The sequence below is a fragment of the Cucurbita pepo genome, unplaced genomic scaffold, assembly GCF_002806865.2.
Source record: "Cucurbita pepo subsp. pepo cultivar mu-cu-16 unplaced genomic scaffold, ASM280686v2 Cp4.1_scaffold000492, whole genome shotgun sequence".
Taxonomy (NCBI): Eukaryota; Viridiplantae; Streptophyta; class Magnoliopsida; order Cucurbitales; family Cucurbitaceae; genus Cucurbita; species Cucurbita pepo.
In genome coordinates, this window is record NW_019646721.1 from 10,617 (window position 1) to 24,851 (window position 14,235).

Here is a 14,235-nt window from a genome sequence, read left to right on the forward strand (position 1 = left end):
ACCGATCAGCCTATCTCTCAGCGGTACGTATATAGGCTTTTTAGAATTTTGTCCAATTTTAATTAATTTAAAGTAGAATTAAGAATTAATCAAATTAAAAATTATAATAAAATCATGTACTATTTTATTGGCTTTGAAATTTTTAATTAGGAAATAATCACATCACATAGCTAATAACTATGTTTGTATTTAATAAGTAAAAATACCCGTACCCAATTTTAATTTGTAGCAAGTTTATATCGTTAAATTAGAGATATAATTGTAAGAACATGGAAAGTTTTGTGGATGAGAGACGAAAAAGGCAAGTGAATGAAAGCATGGGCACAGATAAAATCGGAGGTGGAGACACATGGGGAGTTTGTGAACCGGCTGATCAGAGAAGTGGAGGCGGCAGCGCCAAGAGACATAGCGGAGGTGGAGAGGTTCGTGAAGTGGCTAGACGGGGAGCTGGGATCGCTCGTGGACGAGAGGGCGGTGCTCAAGCACTTCCCACGGTGGCCGGAGGGGAAGGCAGACGCACTGCGGGAGGCGGCATTCAGCTATAAGGATCTGAAGAGCTTGGAAGCTGAAGTGTGTTCGTTTAGAGAGAATCCAAAGGAGGAGACGAATGCAATGTTGAAGAGGGCTCAGGCCTTGCAAGACAGGCGAGCATGTACAATCTGTTGTATTTCATGTTTCTAATAAGGTGAAGCAGAGTTGGAAAGTGACTGATGAACTAGAGAAATGCTTGGAACTGTGCAGGTTGGAGCAGAGCGTGAGCAATGTGGAGAGGACGAGGGAGTTCAACTGTAAGAAGTACAACAAGTTTCAAATCCCTTGCCAGTGGATGCTGGACTCTGGCTTGCCAGCCCAGGTTAACTCTTAATCAAAGCTAGCTCTAAACGAAAAACCATGAACACCACTTCCGTTCATTTAGAACATTATGGTTAGGAGAGGAGTCTCTAAGAGATTGGTCATGGGTTTATAACTAAGAAACACTATCTTCGTTGGTACGAGGCCTTTTAGATAAACTAAAAGCAAAATCATAAAAACTTATGCTCAATGTAGACAATATCATACCATTATGAAGATTCATGGTTTCTAACCAAGTATCCGAGGCATGTCATGTCAATAGAATCCTCAAATGTCCAACACAAAAAAGTTGTGAGCCTCGAAAGTGTAATCAAAAGTGACTAAGTGGAGAACAAAAGGTATACTTTGTTCAAATGCTCAATAGGAGTCAAGCTTTGATTAAGGGTAGGTTGCTCGAGGACTCCATAGGCCTCAAGGGAAGCTCTATGGTGTACTTTGAGATATGCCTTTTTTCTTTTCTATTAAAGGATTGTTGGGAGAGAAGTTCCACATCGGTTACTAAAGGGTTGATCATGGGTTTATTCGAAAGAACCACTATATCCATTGGTACTAGGCATTTTGGGTAAAACCAAAAGCAAAATCATAAGCTTAGGCTCAAAGTGGACAATATCATACCATTGTGGAAGTAACCACACACAATGTTGCACCTTCTAGACTAGAGAACATAAAAATGAAAAACTGTAAAACACAATTGGTTGCAGATGAAGCTGAGCTCATTGAGGCTAGTGAAGGAATGCATGAGGAGAATAACAAAAGAGATACAATTGAACGAAACCCCACAAACAGAAAACCTTTTTCTTCAAGGGGTTCGCTTTGCTTACAGGGTGCACCAGGTAAGCTACAAAGACATACTATCTAATCACATTTTATGATACTCAACAATAACACTCGGTATCTTTTCAGTATGCAGGAGGTTTTGATTCGGAGGCTATAGTGGCTTTCGAAGGAATGAAGCAAGTTGGGCTGCAGCTTAATCAAAGAAAATAGGGTTCTTTGGTGATAAGTTATAGTTAACAGCACTTGTAAGAATCAACATTGCAGCAGACCCATTCAGAAAAGGGATGTAATATGAATGATTGAATGGGAAGTTCTATACACAATCAATCCTATGCTTATTGCAACTTATTCAAGTAAACACTATACATGGGAAAGGCCAAGGGACAGACCGAATCTCTTCTTCTATTCTCTTGACTTGCACCTTACACTTCCGCTAAGTCTAACGAGGCTCAGGTGCAGAGCCTATCACTATGGACTGAGACTAGCCAAAGGTAGAAGACCAAACCTTTTTTCTTAACTACTACTCCTACCACAGTTTAAGGAAAATAGCATAACAGCCTAAATAATCTTAGCTATCAAAAGAAAGTGATTAAATTGACCCCAAGGAACCAAACAATTGATTCTATCAAAAATAGGAGTCAAATATTCAACAGATGATCCTTTTTGGTATCCACTCCCCCACGAATCCAGGTATCCTAAATTCCTACATTTTGGTTCATTGAGCTTTGGACAAATATCCTAAATCCTTTTACCGTCCTAAATTCCTACATTCTGGTTTATTGAGCTATGGAAAACTTCCTCCAAACAATCAAATGGTTAGTTTTGATCAAAAATGCATTGCAATGCAATAATGAATCTATAAGGAATGTAATCGAATCTAGAAGTCCTGGAAACTTTTTTATCAGCTACATAATTCATTCACCAATAATTCCAAATTGAAACACCTTCAGAAGTTTGGCAACGGCTCATGTTTAAAGAGAATAGACACAGATAATATATGTCAAAGAATCCTAATCTAGCAGCCAAAAGCTAAATAATAAACCTATTATCGCAGAAGAACACAAGAAAGCTTATAAAACTCGATTGATAAAAACTATAAAGCTGGAAATCCAGTTCTCGATTAAAACAACTAAATGTATCGATCACATAGCAATTAAAAACAATTCAAAACGGTCAAACAATAAAATAAAAAACTAAAGATAACGTAAAGAAAACTAAACAGTAACCAAAACCCTAGGTCGAAACCATCCCTCAGACAATGGCCACTACTTCGATCTCTGCCTCATCTTTCGGCGCTTTCTCTTCAACCTCCTCATTCTCTTCTTCTTCCACTGCCCAGAAAACGAAATAGAAAACATCAGATCCCATAAAGCATCTCGAAAAATATGTAAAAGTTCAAAACAAGTTGAATCCATTGATAGATCTTAAAATCAATTACCTTAGCTCTCATGGCGACGCGGCGAAAAAAGTCCGACTGCTCTCAGTGAATAATGGCTCGTCTCCAAATGCAAACGAACGGCTGAAGGAAGAAGGTTGGACACCGGAGAATCAACCAGCGATTTGCGACGATGCAGTAATTATATACAAAACCCTAAATCTAACTGGGCCGAAAATAGCAAATAGAACTCGGCCCATTAAGAGTTGGATTGAATCCCTTAGTGTCCACTAAGCAATATTAGCAAATATCAATAATAATAATAATAATAATTAATTTCTAAACCTTCAAAATTATTTAATTCTCTCTTCAATTTATTATTAATTTTTCTTTTAGTTTATGGATAATAAAGTTATTAGTTATTTATTTTTATTTACGATGTTAAACTCAATCCCGAGCTATTAACGTGCACTAAATAGTCCTTTGTAAGTCGTAGTTCATACTTCATTTCTTCTTTTTTGAATTTCATTGAATATTTCAATTTTGCAATATATATTTATACATGTATAGGTCGTGATATGACATGACTGACTCATATAACAGTTGGATGTAGATTCGATAATTTTCATTTTCTTATTAGCCACAGGATATAAATTTGAGATATTTTTTCATTATATTTAACGGTGAAAAACTGTCAGTCACATTGTGACAGTCTCACCAAATAATTTCTCTAATACAGTAACAATCATGTATATTAATATACCATTTTTTTTCCAACACGTCTAAACCTTTCTTAATAACTCAATTCATGAATATTGAAGATAGGAGATATACAATTCAAGAACGAGACGAGATTATAGAATACTCTAAGCACGAAAGAAAACCAAAATTTAAAGCTATTAGAACTATGTCTATCATTAGATTTAAAAAAAAAAATTAAGTTTTAAAAACCCTTAAAATTAAAAAATATTAAGTTTTTAAAAGTTTAACTAATACTTTTAAAAAAAAGTTTAAAAATACCATTTAATATCACATTTCAAATATATTAAAAAAAATAAATATAATATTAAAAATTTTGGAGATTAGGATGTAAATAGACCGTGATAACAACTATTTTGAATATTTTTTAAAATAAAATTTAGAGAGTATTAATGCTACTTTTCAAACGTCTTAATTTTTTTTAAATATAATAATAACCGTAATAGTATTATTTATTTCTTCTTTTTAATTAAAAAGTATAACAAAACTTTTTTAAATTGAAAGCTATTTTTGAAACCTAGTTAAAAGTTAAATAATACTTTTAAAACAAAAAAACGAAGACACGAGCATTATTAAAACTTTTATAAGTTTATAAATATTTTAAAAATTAAATATAAAATTTAGATATATTTTTATTAATTTAGCTGTCACCGAAAAATAGTTGTGATAGGACAGTCTTTTTATTGTATTATTGTTGGGTAGCAACCAACAAATTATTGGTAATATAATGTCTGAGACATTATATTTAGGTCCTTAATTGAAATTAGAGTGAAACTCAATTATTAAATATACACCTCTATAATAATAATATTATTATTATTAATTAATTACAAATATTGGAATAAATAAACAATAAATAAATAAAAACCCAAATTTAAAGCCAATAAGGTCTTGGGATTTTCCCTTCCAACATTAATGTAACAATTAAAAAAAAATCATATCCACCGCCGCCGCCGCCACCCGCCGCCGGTTGCCGTCGCCTTCACGAGCCCTCCATTTCAGCCACTTCTCTCTCCCTATATTTATATTTAATTATTCATCAAATTTTAGGGATTCTCTTAGTGTAAATAAAGAGAGAGATAGGTGAGTCGTACACGCAATAGTGAATAAATTATTCATCTAATAATTGTAAAATATGATTCTATTCATAAATGTATTCATTTAATGCGTCACATTATAAAATTACTCTCATTTCAATGTAAATAAATTAGGGGAAATTATATTTTTGGAGTTTTTTATTTTATTTTTTTATCTCTTTAATTTTAAAATGGGTATTCGATTCGAGTACGTGTCCTAATTTTGAAACGACGACGAAACATCAAGAATAATATTATCATTTTTTTTTAAATAAAAGATATATTTTTTAATTTTTTAAAATTTAAGAAAATTTGGCATTACATAAATGTTGCGTTACCCGCAATTTAATCCTAAAAACGGAGGCCCCATTTTTCAATATTTTATTTCACCGAAAATATATAAATACTTTTCAACATTTTAATTTTATTTATATATATATATATATATATATATGTTCGTTTTCAAATGCAACGCCATAAACTCTGCTTCTTCTTCTTCGGCCGGTAACGGCAACACTTCCTCTGCAACTTTTCTACTCCTTTCACCTCCATCAATGGCGTTCAATTCCACTTCACTCTCTGATTTCACTCAGAGCATTTTCTCCTACAACAGCAACGTCATTCTCGCCGCTCTCATATCTCTTCTCCTCGTCGTCCTCTTTGTCCTTCTCCTCCATGCCTACGCCAATTGTTTCTTCCCTCGGCCTCGCCACCGTCATGCTCAGCGGAGTTCCGTCACTGTCTCCTACGTCCTTGGACCGCCTCGCCTCTCGCGTTTCGAATCGATTCCGTTCGATTTAGGCTTCGCTCAGTCGAAAGGTCTTGACTCGTCTGTAATCTCTGCGATTCCTCTGTTCGTTTATGAATCGGAGGAGAAGAAGTGTGCAACGGTGATGGAGTGCGTGATTTGCCTCAGTGAATTTGAGGAACGAGAAATCGGACGGCGGTTGCCGATATGTAACCATGGATTTCACCTTGAATGCATCGATATGTGGTTGAATTCTCACGCGAATTGTCCTGTTTGTAGAGCGCCAGTAGTTGCAGAGGCGGTGGAATCTGGCGGGTTGAGCGGCGAGAGTGAAATCGGAGAAGAGATTGTAACGGAGGAGCGGACTAATTGTGAGATTCAGAGAAACGAGGAGCAAAACGGTCAGTTTCATTCTTCTTCTTCCTCTTCAAGTTCTTCGACTGATCCGCCATTGATGTCGCTTGGAGCATCTTTGAAGCGAATGTTGAGTAGAAACAGATCGAATGGAAGGATTTTCCCCTCTTCCAATGGCGATGAATTAAATGTTTGAATAAGGAAGGAAGCATTGGATCCGCCATTTGTACAGATTTTTTGCTTCACTTTTTACATACATTTCATTAAATTAAACTTCTCTGCTAGGTTAGTAATAGTAAATCCATCGTTCTTCGTGAAATCATCATTTTAATTCTTTTTTCCCCAAAAAACAAGAAGTTTTGGAAGGACAATTAGTTAATTCCCTTTCTTTAACTTACGTAGTTTCGTCTTTTCTGGAGAGAATTTCGAGATTAATATTAAATTTTAAAATATCTTACATCTTTTATATTTTTATTTGGGGTCAAAATATTTTAATCAATATAATTAAGTTAAATTTTCAGTGTTTGATTATTTATTTTAGTTTTCATTTAGTCCCTGTTTTTTAAGATTTTATGTACTTAAATTTTAATTTACACAAATGCTTTTTGTTTGGAAATTTTTGTTAATTTTCTATTAATTAATTCTTTTACCTTAGTTATAACTAAATTAATTGATTGGAGCTTGTTTTTATCCCTAATAAAATTAATTATAGAATTCTAAAATTTAAAAACTAAATGAAAATTAAGTTTAAAATTAGGGTGAGAATAAATTAAGTTTAAAATTAGGGTGAGAATCTAAAAATGTAACATTTTGGGGAGTAAAGGAATATATCTCTATTGGTACGAGGACTTTTGAAGAAGTCCAAGCCCGAAGCTCAAGTCCAAAGCAAAGCCATGAGAGATTATGCTCAAAGTAGACAATATCATATCATTGTGGAGATCCGTCGTTTCCGAAGTTGTTACCAATTTCAAAGATTTAATCTCAAGGTTAAACCGTATGAACAAAATCTTCTCAAAGTGTTCGATTTGATAAAAGACAATACAAATACTGAGAACGAAAATGATGAAGCAAAGAAATATAAAGTGCGAGATACAATAATTGGCTACAATGTGAAAGGCTTTAATTAATGAAGAGAGAAAGAAAGTGCACTACAAAATCAAAACAAAAAAGCTCCATGTTTTGGGGTCAATGTTTCCAGATTCTTGCAGTGTCGTTTTTAGAGCAGGTAGAGTAAAAAACGACAATGTGAGCTAATATTATAACTTTTCAATAAATTGTTATTTAAATTGCCATTTAAAATTAAGAAAAAATAATTATGAGATGTACAAAAGACTCATAATCCATGGTTTAGTTCTTATTCTATCCATTTCTTATCCAGCATATAATTTATAATTCATTTAACATAAGATGAACACGACTCTCCATAATCGTATGATATTGTCCACTTTGAGCAAAACTCTCATGGCTTTGCTATGTGCTTCCTCATAATGCCCTATATACCAATGGAGAAAGTATTCTTTGATTATAAACTCATGATCATTCCCTTAATTAGCCGATGTGATCTTTCATCATCCAACACTATGTAATTGTTAATAATTTTTCCAACAAAAATCCATTGAAAGAATACTTATTCAAGTTTAATGCATCAATTTTCATAATTATAAAAGCTTAAAATAAAAACTATGACCTATTATTCGACATAACTGACCTTTAATGAACTCATGAACTTACTAGACGCAAAATTGACATACGAAAAAAATATGAGAATCGTGAACCCAAATGGATCAGACCCGTCTCAAAACTTACCTTGTTAAAAACTCGAAAGCTTGATTTGTTTCTTCTCGTGTCGTTAACCTGACAATGCCACTCACCAGTAGTTCACCAAAGCTTGCTGCAATTATATATATAAAGAATCATGTAACACAAACAATAAATTATTAATAACACAACATTTAAGTTGAGCTACCATAGTTGATATATACTCCTCCCTCCTCTTAAGGCAAGAGGTCAAATATTTGTACCCATTTGTTCAAAAGAACTGGCATCATGGCCTTTCTAGCCGTAACTCAATCTAACCATCTACTAATAAAGCTTTCGAGGGCTAGGCTAGATAGATTCTGTAAAATTTACTTCATCAAAGAAAATATGATATCTCAAATCATATATATATATAAGTTCTAGAAACGAAATCAACGAGGAAATAGTGTTGGTGATGAATTAAAACATACCTAAAGCTTGAATTGCTTTGTTTGTATGCTGGCGCGCACCGATGACCTCCGAGCTAGCTAATAAGCTTTCGCATCCTCAACTTTCAAATGGTATCATGGCATGTAGTGAAAAGGAAAACATTAACACGAACGCGATATAAGTTCCACATGGATCCAGCCTAGATCCCTCCCTATTAGAACCCAAAAATTGAAACTGGCTTGGCCATTTGACTGTATAATCTACAAATAGTTTCCTAAAAAGGTAGGAGATTATTTACACAACTTTATGACTAGAGACAAAATTTCTTACACTTCAGTGGGTGAAGAACTTAAATAATATTACGTTCCTTTGTCGCCCATAAACATAACAGCAAACTCCTCATCATTTTTACCCAACATATCCTTTAGATTGCATTCTATATTCCTCTCCTTTAACACCCGGAACCTTGGAGTTATCTTCTTTTCCAATGAATAGCTAAAATACCTTGGATACTCAACCACTTCCTTTATTGGCTTCTCCATGACGTTTACAAGGAAATCTAGCTTGGGTTTCAATACTTCCTCTATACTATACCCCAGTAGAGGAGAGAATCTACCAACCATGAAGGCAATATCCCTCTTTGAGAGCCCTCTCTGCCTCAGGTACCTTATACTGCAAATATTGTGATCATTATTAAAATTTAAGCCAGAACATCATACAACAGAATAATGAAGTGTAAAGATCCATGACAATTTTAACTATAACCACAGTAAATTTAGATGGAAGTTTATATCTTCAATTTATAATCTTTCATAAATGATATACCTTTTTACCCCTTAGCATATACATGTTTAGAGACAAACTATATAGTGACACCTTTCTGTTGATGACTTTCTTATCTTGCCCCTCATTTCCAGATGGAATTTTATAATTGCTACTTCTTGTAAAAGGAAAACAATATATGATCTAATTATTGATTGTAGCATTTAATCAAATTGTCAATTCCTTTCCTGTGACTGTTTTAAGTACACTAAATATATTTGAGGGTGAAGTTGATATTTATCATCGTCAATTACAATTTTAACTTTTCAATTATATAGTTTTCATAAATTAATTTGAGAATCTTTTAATTTGATCATTGTGTACATGTTTGTTGCATAAAATTAACTAACTTTAGTATAAGATGCCTCATCCATGGAAGCTATGCACTCCAATTCAACCACATCAACACACATACACATATATATACATAGAAGTAAAGTCTCAGCATTACCGTGGGAATAAAGTTCTGTCAGGGTCAGACACGAGAAGCTCGGGATATTTTCTAATTGCCCGAGGTAGATGAGTCTTGGAAACACCAATACTGATTAGAAATTCAAGCTTCCTCCTCAGTGTTTTCTCAACACTAGTTGCAAATATCTCTGGACAACGAGCAAGTATCCTGCCAACACTTTCTTTATCGAACCCTATCTCTTCCAAGTATGAAACGACCTGTATTTGCAAATTATAATTATAAATTTCAGAAGCTCCCAAGCAATTAAAAATAAAGAAAAATTACAAAAGCCACTAGCATAGAAGTATTCATGAATCTATCATCTCTGATTGCAATACAGGAAACAACGACTCGTAAAGAATAGAAGTTACCAACCTGAAGAAATTCTTGAGGTCTCTGGAGTAATAACTGAGGACTTGTGGCAATCACCTGACCCAACTTCTTGCTTCGAACACCAAGCTCATCAAAGCTGTCCACCATCAATTCCAATTTACTAGCGGAGCTTCCTAAAATCAGTGGCCAACTCCTGATTGCATCAGTGATGCTTGCATTTGGTACCTGTCATGAAATATCATCTCGTAAACAAGAATTCCCATATATACAGGTGACATTCGTTACATTAACACAGACTTTCAACAGCCTTAAGGACGCCTAATACAAAACCATGCTAATTGGGGGGAAAAACAACAAAAAATCATCATGTGTACTGTTCGCAAATATATGAAATAAAATTGATCTAGTAAATTTCTGTTTTTGTGGGATCATATTTAAAATAGTTTATATATTTTGATTTAAGAAGTAGAAACTTTGAAAGTAAAATTAATATGTTTCAAGTTTCAACCATTTTAGATTCTAAATTTTAAAAAGTGAAAACATAAGATTACACGGGTTATGTCTCCCAACTTCAGACAAGTACCGGTCAGGGGCTATCTATCTGGTAAACTATAACTTAAAAAGTAAAAAAGAATGCCCTTGTTGTGGGCTGAAATCAATGTTTTAAATTAAAAGGCTTAAGAGAACCTTGAGGCATATTCTCAAAATGAGGTGAGGCCTTGAAGCAATATGAGGCGTAAGCATCATTTTAAATAATAATAATTAAAAAATCATTAAAAAAAATGTAAAATACATATTTAAGTTGTTGCCAAATTCCAAACAAGAGTAACACATTTGACATTCACGATCTATCAAAATTCTTAAAAGTTCTTTAAAATTCTATTATTCCTTTTGCCTACAAACCTACCATAAAATCTGGTCCCTATCACAAAAGGAAAATTATGAAGAACTTCCTCTACCATAGAGCTGCGAACTTTGTTCCTTGCCAAAGCAATTGAATAACTAAAACAAACAAGCCCAAAAGACAGAACAGCTCCATACAACATGATTCAAGTCTTAGACTGTCCTCTTACAAAAATGCACCAATGCAGACTCAGCACAGAGGACAAATGCCTCAAAAGACAACCGAAGGTGTTCACCAACCGAATCAAAATGAACAAGGTTGATAGATTCTTTGTGACAGGAAGGCTGAGATTTCACCGAGTGAAAGAAAACAAGAGGCCTACTAAAAAACAATTACACGGCAAGAAGAGGCCAACCAAAACCTAGACTACAAACAATTTACATCCAAAAGTGAAAGTCCAAAAGAAGAACTATAAGAATCCTTGGTAAATGCCCAAAATATGCAGTAAATCTAACACAGGACCAAACTAACATCAAACATTACATACAAGCGCTACCAGTTCCAACTAACATCATATATTCCACTAAGATTTTTCACGCAAATGTACCTCATCATATTCCCAAACAACTTCATCTCGGAGTTGAGTCCTAGGAGGCAAAAAAATGAAATCCTAGGGAGAGGAGATGGAGATAGAAGGCAAACAAGAAGGATATGGATGGACAGCACAAAAATGAAGGAAGACAAGATAGGAGGGGATAGCTTAAACAACAAAGGCAAAGAGAAGAGGAAGACCAAAGAAATGTGAGTGCTACCATCAAGAGCCAACTGAACTAGGAGGTTGAAAACGTTTCTTTGAGACACCCTTGCTCATAGTGTTCTTCAAGAAAAAACTTCCGTAAGAAGACCCTTGTATTGTCAGATACATCCATTTGTACAAGGGAAGAGAGTTTATGGAGCAACAGGCGACCAACTTAGAGATAGAGGCCCATCTTGGATTACATGTCCAAGAAAGTACTTCAATAATCGAGGTCCCAAATTTTGAGCTGGGGATTGCAACTTTCTTTGATAGAAGAGATTTTCCAAATGAAAAGATAGAATATTCTTGGTAAAGTCTTTGAAAGGATTCGTTACAAATACAAAAATCATTCAGAAAGAGAACTATGATTTCTCACAAATACTCCCATCCTGTTCGAGACCATAGGAAGTTTGAAGTGCCCAACCAAGAAGCATGGGTGGTGGTTCAAAATTTAGCCACAGTAGCTTTTCTCCATTAAGCTTCTTTCTCGAAGTGGAATTTCCACTAATCCTCTCTCTCAAACTGAAATTTCCATGGCCGTTTTGCAAGACGAGAATGATTCCTTATCCTTATATTTCAATGCCAACCACCCCAAACTCAATCGGAAACTAAATGTTGGCCCAATTTTTACCAGTGGAATCCACCTTTCACTTGAGTTCCTTCCCAAAGAAAAGTCTCCAAATAACGGATTCTCAAATGAAGCCTTCCCGAGGAAAGTTGCAGTTTGGCCCAATTACAATCTCTGCTTTTTCCTTACAATTTTACTTATTTTCACTCAACTTGCAAAAGATATACTAGTCAATTCTTAAATAAGCATATGAGAAGTAGAATGGTTAGCACATCAGCTGAAGCTGCAATGAAATTCAAAATATTAACCAATGGCGCTCACGGGCATAGTTGTATATCAAATTCTTTTGAGAGAGGATTTTAAAACATGCAATTAATCTAATTAGTACAAGCAAGATTGAATGACTAGACGGAAGGCGTACCTTCTCCAATTCAAAGAAAGAAACAATTTGTTTAAGGTTGCCTTGGATGCAATTGGACGTAATCCATGGATATTTAGGTAATAGTTTACCAAATTCCATCTCTACTATGCCAACCTACAGGATAATTGAAGATCAGTGATGAGAGAATATCAACATAACAGCATGCTGTTCAGTTATCTCTCTTTCTTCGATAAGAAACTATATTCAATGAAAAAAAAAATGAAACTACAAAAAGGGAGGATGCCAAGATTCGAAGGGAAGGAAGACTACAAGAAGCTGTTCCCAGTGGCACAAAGAGTACTTATGTTGTAATAGTTAAAAGGATTGTAAAATTCATTCCAAGTGCCACAAACGTAAGAGAACGAAAAAAATGTTGGGATTAATTTTCTGTGTTGTTGAATTCTATTCTTCCTTCTAAGCCATAGTAACAGAAAGAAGGCTCTAACAAAACAAAATTAAAGAAATTTCTCTTNTTCCTTCTAAGCCATAGTAACAGAAAGAAGGCTCTAACAAAATAAAATCAAAGAAATTTCTCCTTCTTTTGATCAATAGTACCTTCTCAAAAGTCATTATCCTTGACTTAAGAACTTCGGTACCGAAGAAAATTATGGGTGGAAATGACAGAAATATGCCTCTCATGCGCTCCTTAGGGATGCCAATGGCTTCAAGAAATTCCACCATGGGTTTCACATGGGATTGTATTGACAACAAAAGCATGCGGGGAAATGATTCAAGTAAAAGGCGGAAGGATTCTTCATTCGAACTCAACATGTCTAGGCCTCCACGCCTGGCTTCAATCTGTGATGATATTCAAAAACACGTCTTACAATGTATAAATCCAAAATAAGTTAACAACTTGGAAACTGAAAAATGTTACAAGACCTTCTCGAAGAAGGATAAAGTCTGCTGCACATCATCATCAGGAGGAATTGATAAGTTAGTCATCATTCGGCGAGCACTTTTTCCTATGAATTTTCCATCACCGCTGCCAGAAAAGAAGAGTTCCTTCATATATTTTACCTAAAGAGAAAATTTAAAAATAAACCAACGTCCACGAGCTTATCAATCAGATACTAACTCGAGTAAAATAAGATCTCAGGCAGTTTGAATCCGTTTATTTGATGAAAAACTGGCATTAGTTCTAGAATACTACTAAACAACAAATATAGCGTCCTACTACCTTGTAAATTAGAGATGGAAGCATCTCTCCAGAGAGGTAGCGAGCAACATTCATAGCTGAAGAAAGATTCATACCAGCGCTCTCCAAGAAAGCAACCTTTCCATTATCACCTTTTTCTCTGGCCATCAACGCCACCTTTTCCTTAAACCCAAAGCCATCACCAACCGGCCGTTCTCCTTCGCTACTCCAAGAAATCCACATGGACGTCTCGTCCAATTCACGAACTCCATCGACTANGCCGTTCTCCTTCGCTACTCCAAGAAATCCACATGGACGTCTCGTCCAATTCACGAACTCCATCAACGAGCATCTTCAAGAACCGAGGTGAATTGGAGGCGATGGACACGGATTCCTCCTCGGAAACCCCTAATCGTTGAAGATACTCGGAAACAGCAAGTCGAGCTTCTTCCAAAGAATGGAGTGAGTCGTCTGGAGGGACATCGGAGGAAGTGGAGGCGAGGGGGATGAAACGTGAAGAAGTGGGGGAGAAGTGAAAGCGGGAACGGAAGGGGCAGGAATCGAGAGGAAGGAGGGAGCGAGGTTGGGAAAGGGAGAAGCGATTGATTGGAATGGGAGTTGAGGATTCAAAGCTACGATGAATGGTTGGAATGGGGAAGAAGACGGAAGCCATTGTTGAGGTTACTGAGAACTGGAAGCTGTGAGCCTGGCCGTCACTGCGGACATTGTTAAAA

General features: G+C 35.3%; 3 protein-coding genes and 1 long non-coding RNA gene across 5 annotated transcripts; 2 read left to right on the forward strand and 2 right to left on the reverse strand.

Moving 5' to 3' along the window:
• The first annotated feature begins 6 nt into the window (after positions 1 to 6).
• LOC111785444 (protein CHUP1, chloroplastic-like) lies at positions 7 to 1,969 on the forward strand. The gene is made up of 5 exons (XM_023665833.1): positions 7 to 23; positions 328 to 644; positions 742 to 853; positions 1,554 to 1,685; positions 1,756 to 1,969. The coding sequence occupies exons 2-5, from the start codon at positions 613 to 615 to the stop codon at positions 1,837 to 1,839; spliced, it is 360 nt and encodes a 119-aa protein (XP_023521601.1). The 5' UTR covers positions 7 to 23; positions 328 to 612; the 3' UTR covers positions 1,840 to 1,969.
• A 730-nt stretch (positions 1,970 to 2,699) lies between these two features.
• Positions 2,700 to 3,212, reverse strand: LOC111785442. Its single transcript, XR_002813669.1, has 2 exons — positions 3,068 to 3,212; positions 2,700 to 2,960 (listed from the first exon to the last, which is right to left on the reverse strand). It is a non-coding gene; the product is annotated as an uncharacterized LOC111785442 (long non-coding RNA).
• A 2,105-nt stretch (positions 3,213 to 5,317) lies between these two features.
• On the forward strand, positions 5,318 to 6,154 carry LOC111785447 (RING-H2 finger protein ATL63-like). Its single transcript, XM_023665835.1, has one exon. The coding sequence runs from the start codon at positions 5,394 to 5,396 to the stop codon at positions 6,135 to 6,137; it is 744 nt and encodes a 247-aa protein (XP_023521603.1). The 5' UTR covers positions 5,318 to 5,393; the 3' UTR covers positions 6,138 to 6,154.
• Positions 6,155 to 8,306: 2,152 nt separating this feature from the next.
• Positions 8,307 to 14,229, reverse strand: LOC111785441 (transcription termination factor MTERF2, chloroplastic-like). 2 transcript variants are annotated; one of them, XM_023665831.1, is made up of 8 exons: positions 13,807 to 14,229; positions 13,544 to 13,736; positions 13,246 to 13,383; positions 12,919 to 13,161; positions 12,364 to 12,477; positions 9,777 to 9,959; positions 9,402 to 9,619; positions 8,307 to 8,800 (listed from the first exon to the last, which is right to left on the reverse strand). In XM_023665831.1, exons 1-8 carry the CDS (start codon positions 14,172 to 14,174, stop codon positions 8,488 to 8,490), a joined length of 1,770 nt encoding a protein of 589 aa, XP_023521599.1. In that variant the 5' UTR covers positions 14,175 to 14,229; the 3' UTR covers positions 8,307 to 8,487. The 2 variants fall into 2 exon arrangements, with proteins under 2 accessions (XP_023521599.1, XP_023521598.1); XM_023665830.1 differs by having other exon boundaries at positions 13,544 to 13,719; positions 13,790 to 14,229.
• Between the last annotated feature and the right edge of the window lie 6 nt (positions 14,230 to 14,235).

Excerpts from the sequence above, each read along its gene's own strand:
- LOC111785444 (XM_023665833.1), top strand. The coding sequence starts at position 613 with ATGTTGAAGAGGGCTCAGGCCTTGCAAGACAG. Across the intron at positions 645-741 it reads GCTCAGGCCTTGCAAGACAG|GTTGGAGCAGAGCGTGAGCA; the intron begins GCGAGCATGTAC and ends GGAACTGTGCAG. Across the intron at positions 1,686-1,755 it reads TTGCTTACAGGGTGCACCAG|TATGCAGGAGGTTTTGATTC; the intron begins GTAAGCTACAAA and ends GTATCTTTTCAG.
- LOC111785447 (XM_023665835.1), top strand. The coding sequence starts at position 5,394 with ATGGCGTTCAATTCCACTTCACTCTCTGATTTCACTCAGAGCATTTTC.
- LOC111785441 (XM_023665831.1), bottom strand. The coding sequence starts at position 14,174 with ATGGCTTCCGTCTTCTTCCCCATTCCAACCATTCATCGTAGCTTTGAA. Across the intron at positions 12,478-12,918 it reads GGATAATGACTTTTGAGAAG|GTTGGCATAGTAGAGATGGA; the intron begins GTACTATTGATC and ends ATTATCCTGTAG. Across the intron at positions 9,620-9,776 it reads GACCTCAAGAATTTCTTCAG|GTCGTTTCATACTTGGAAGA; the intron begins GTTGGTAACTTC and ends TTGCAAATACAG.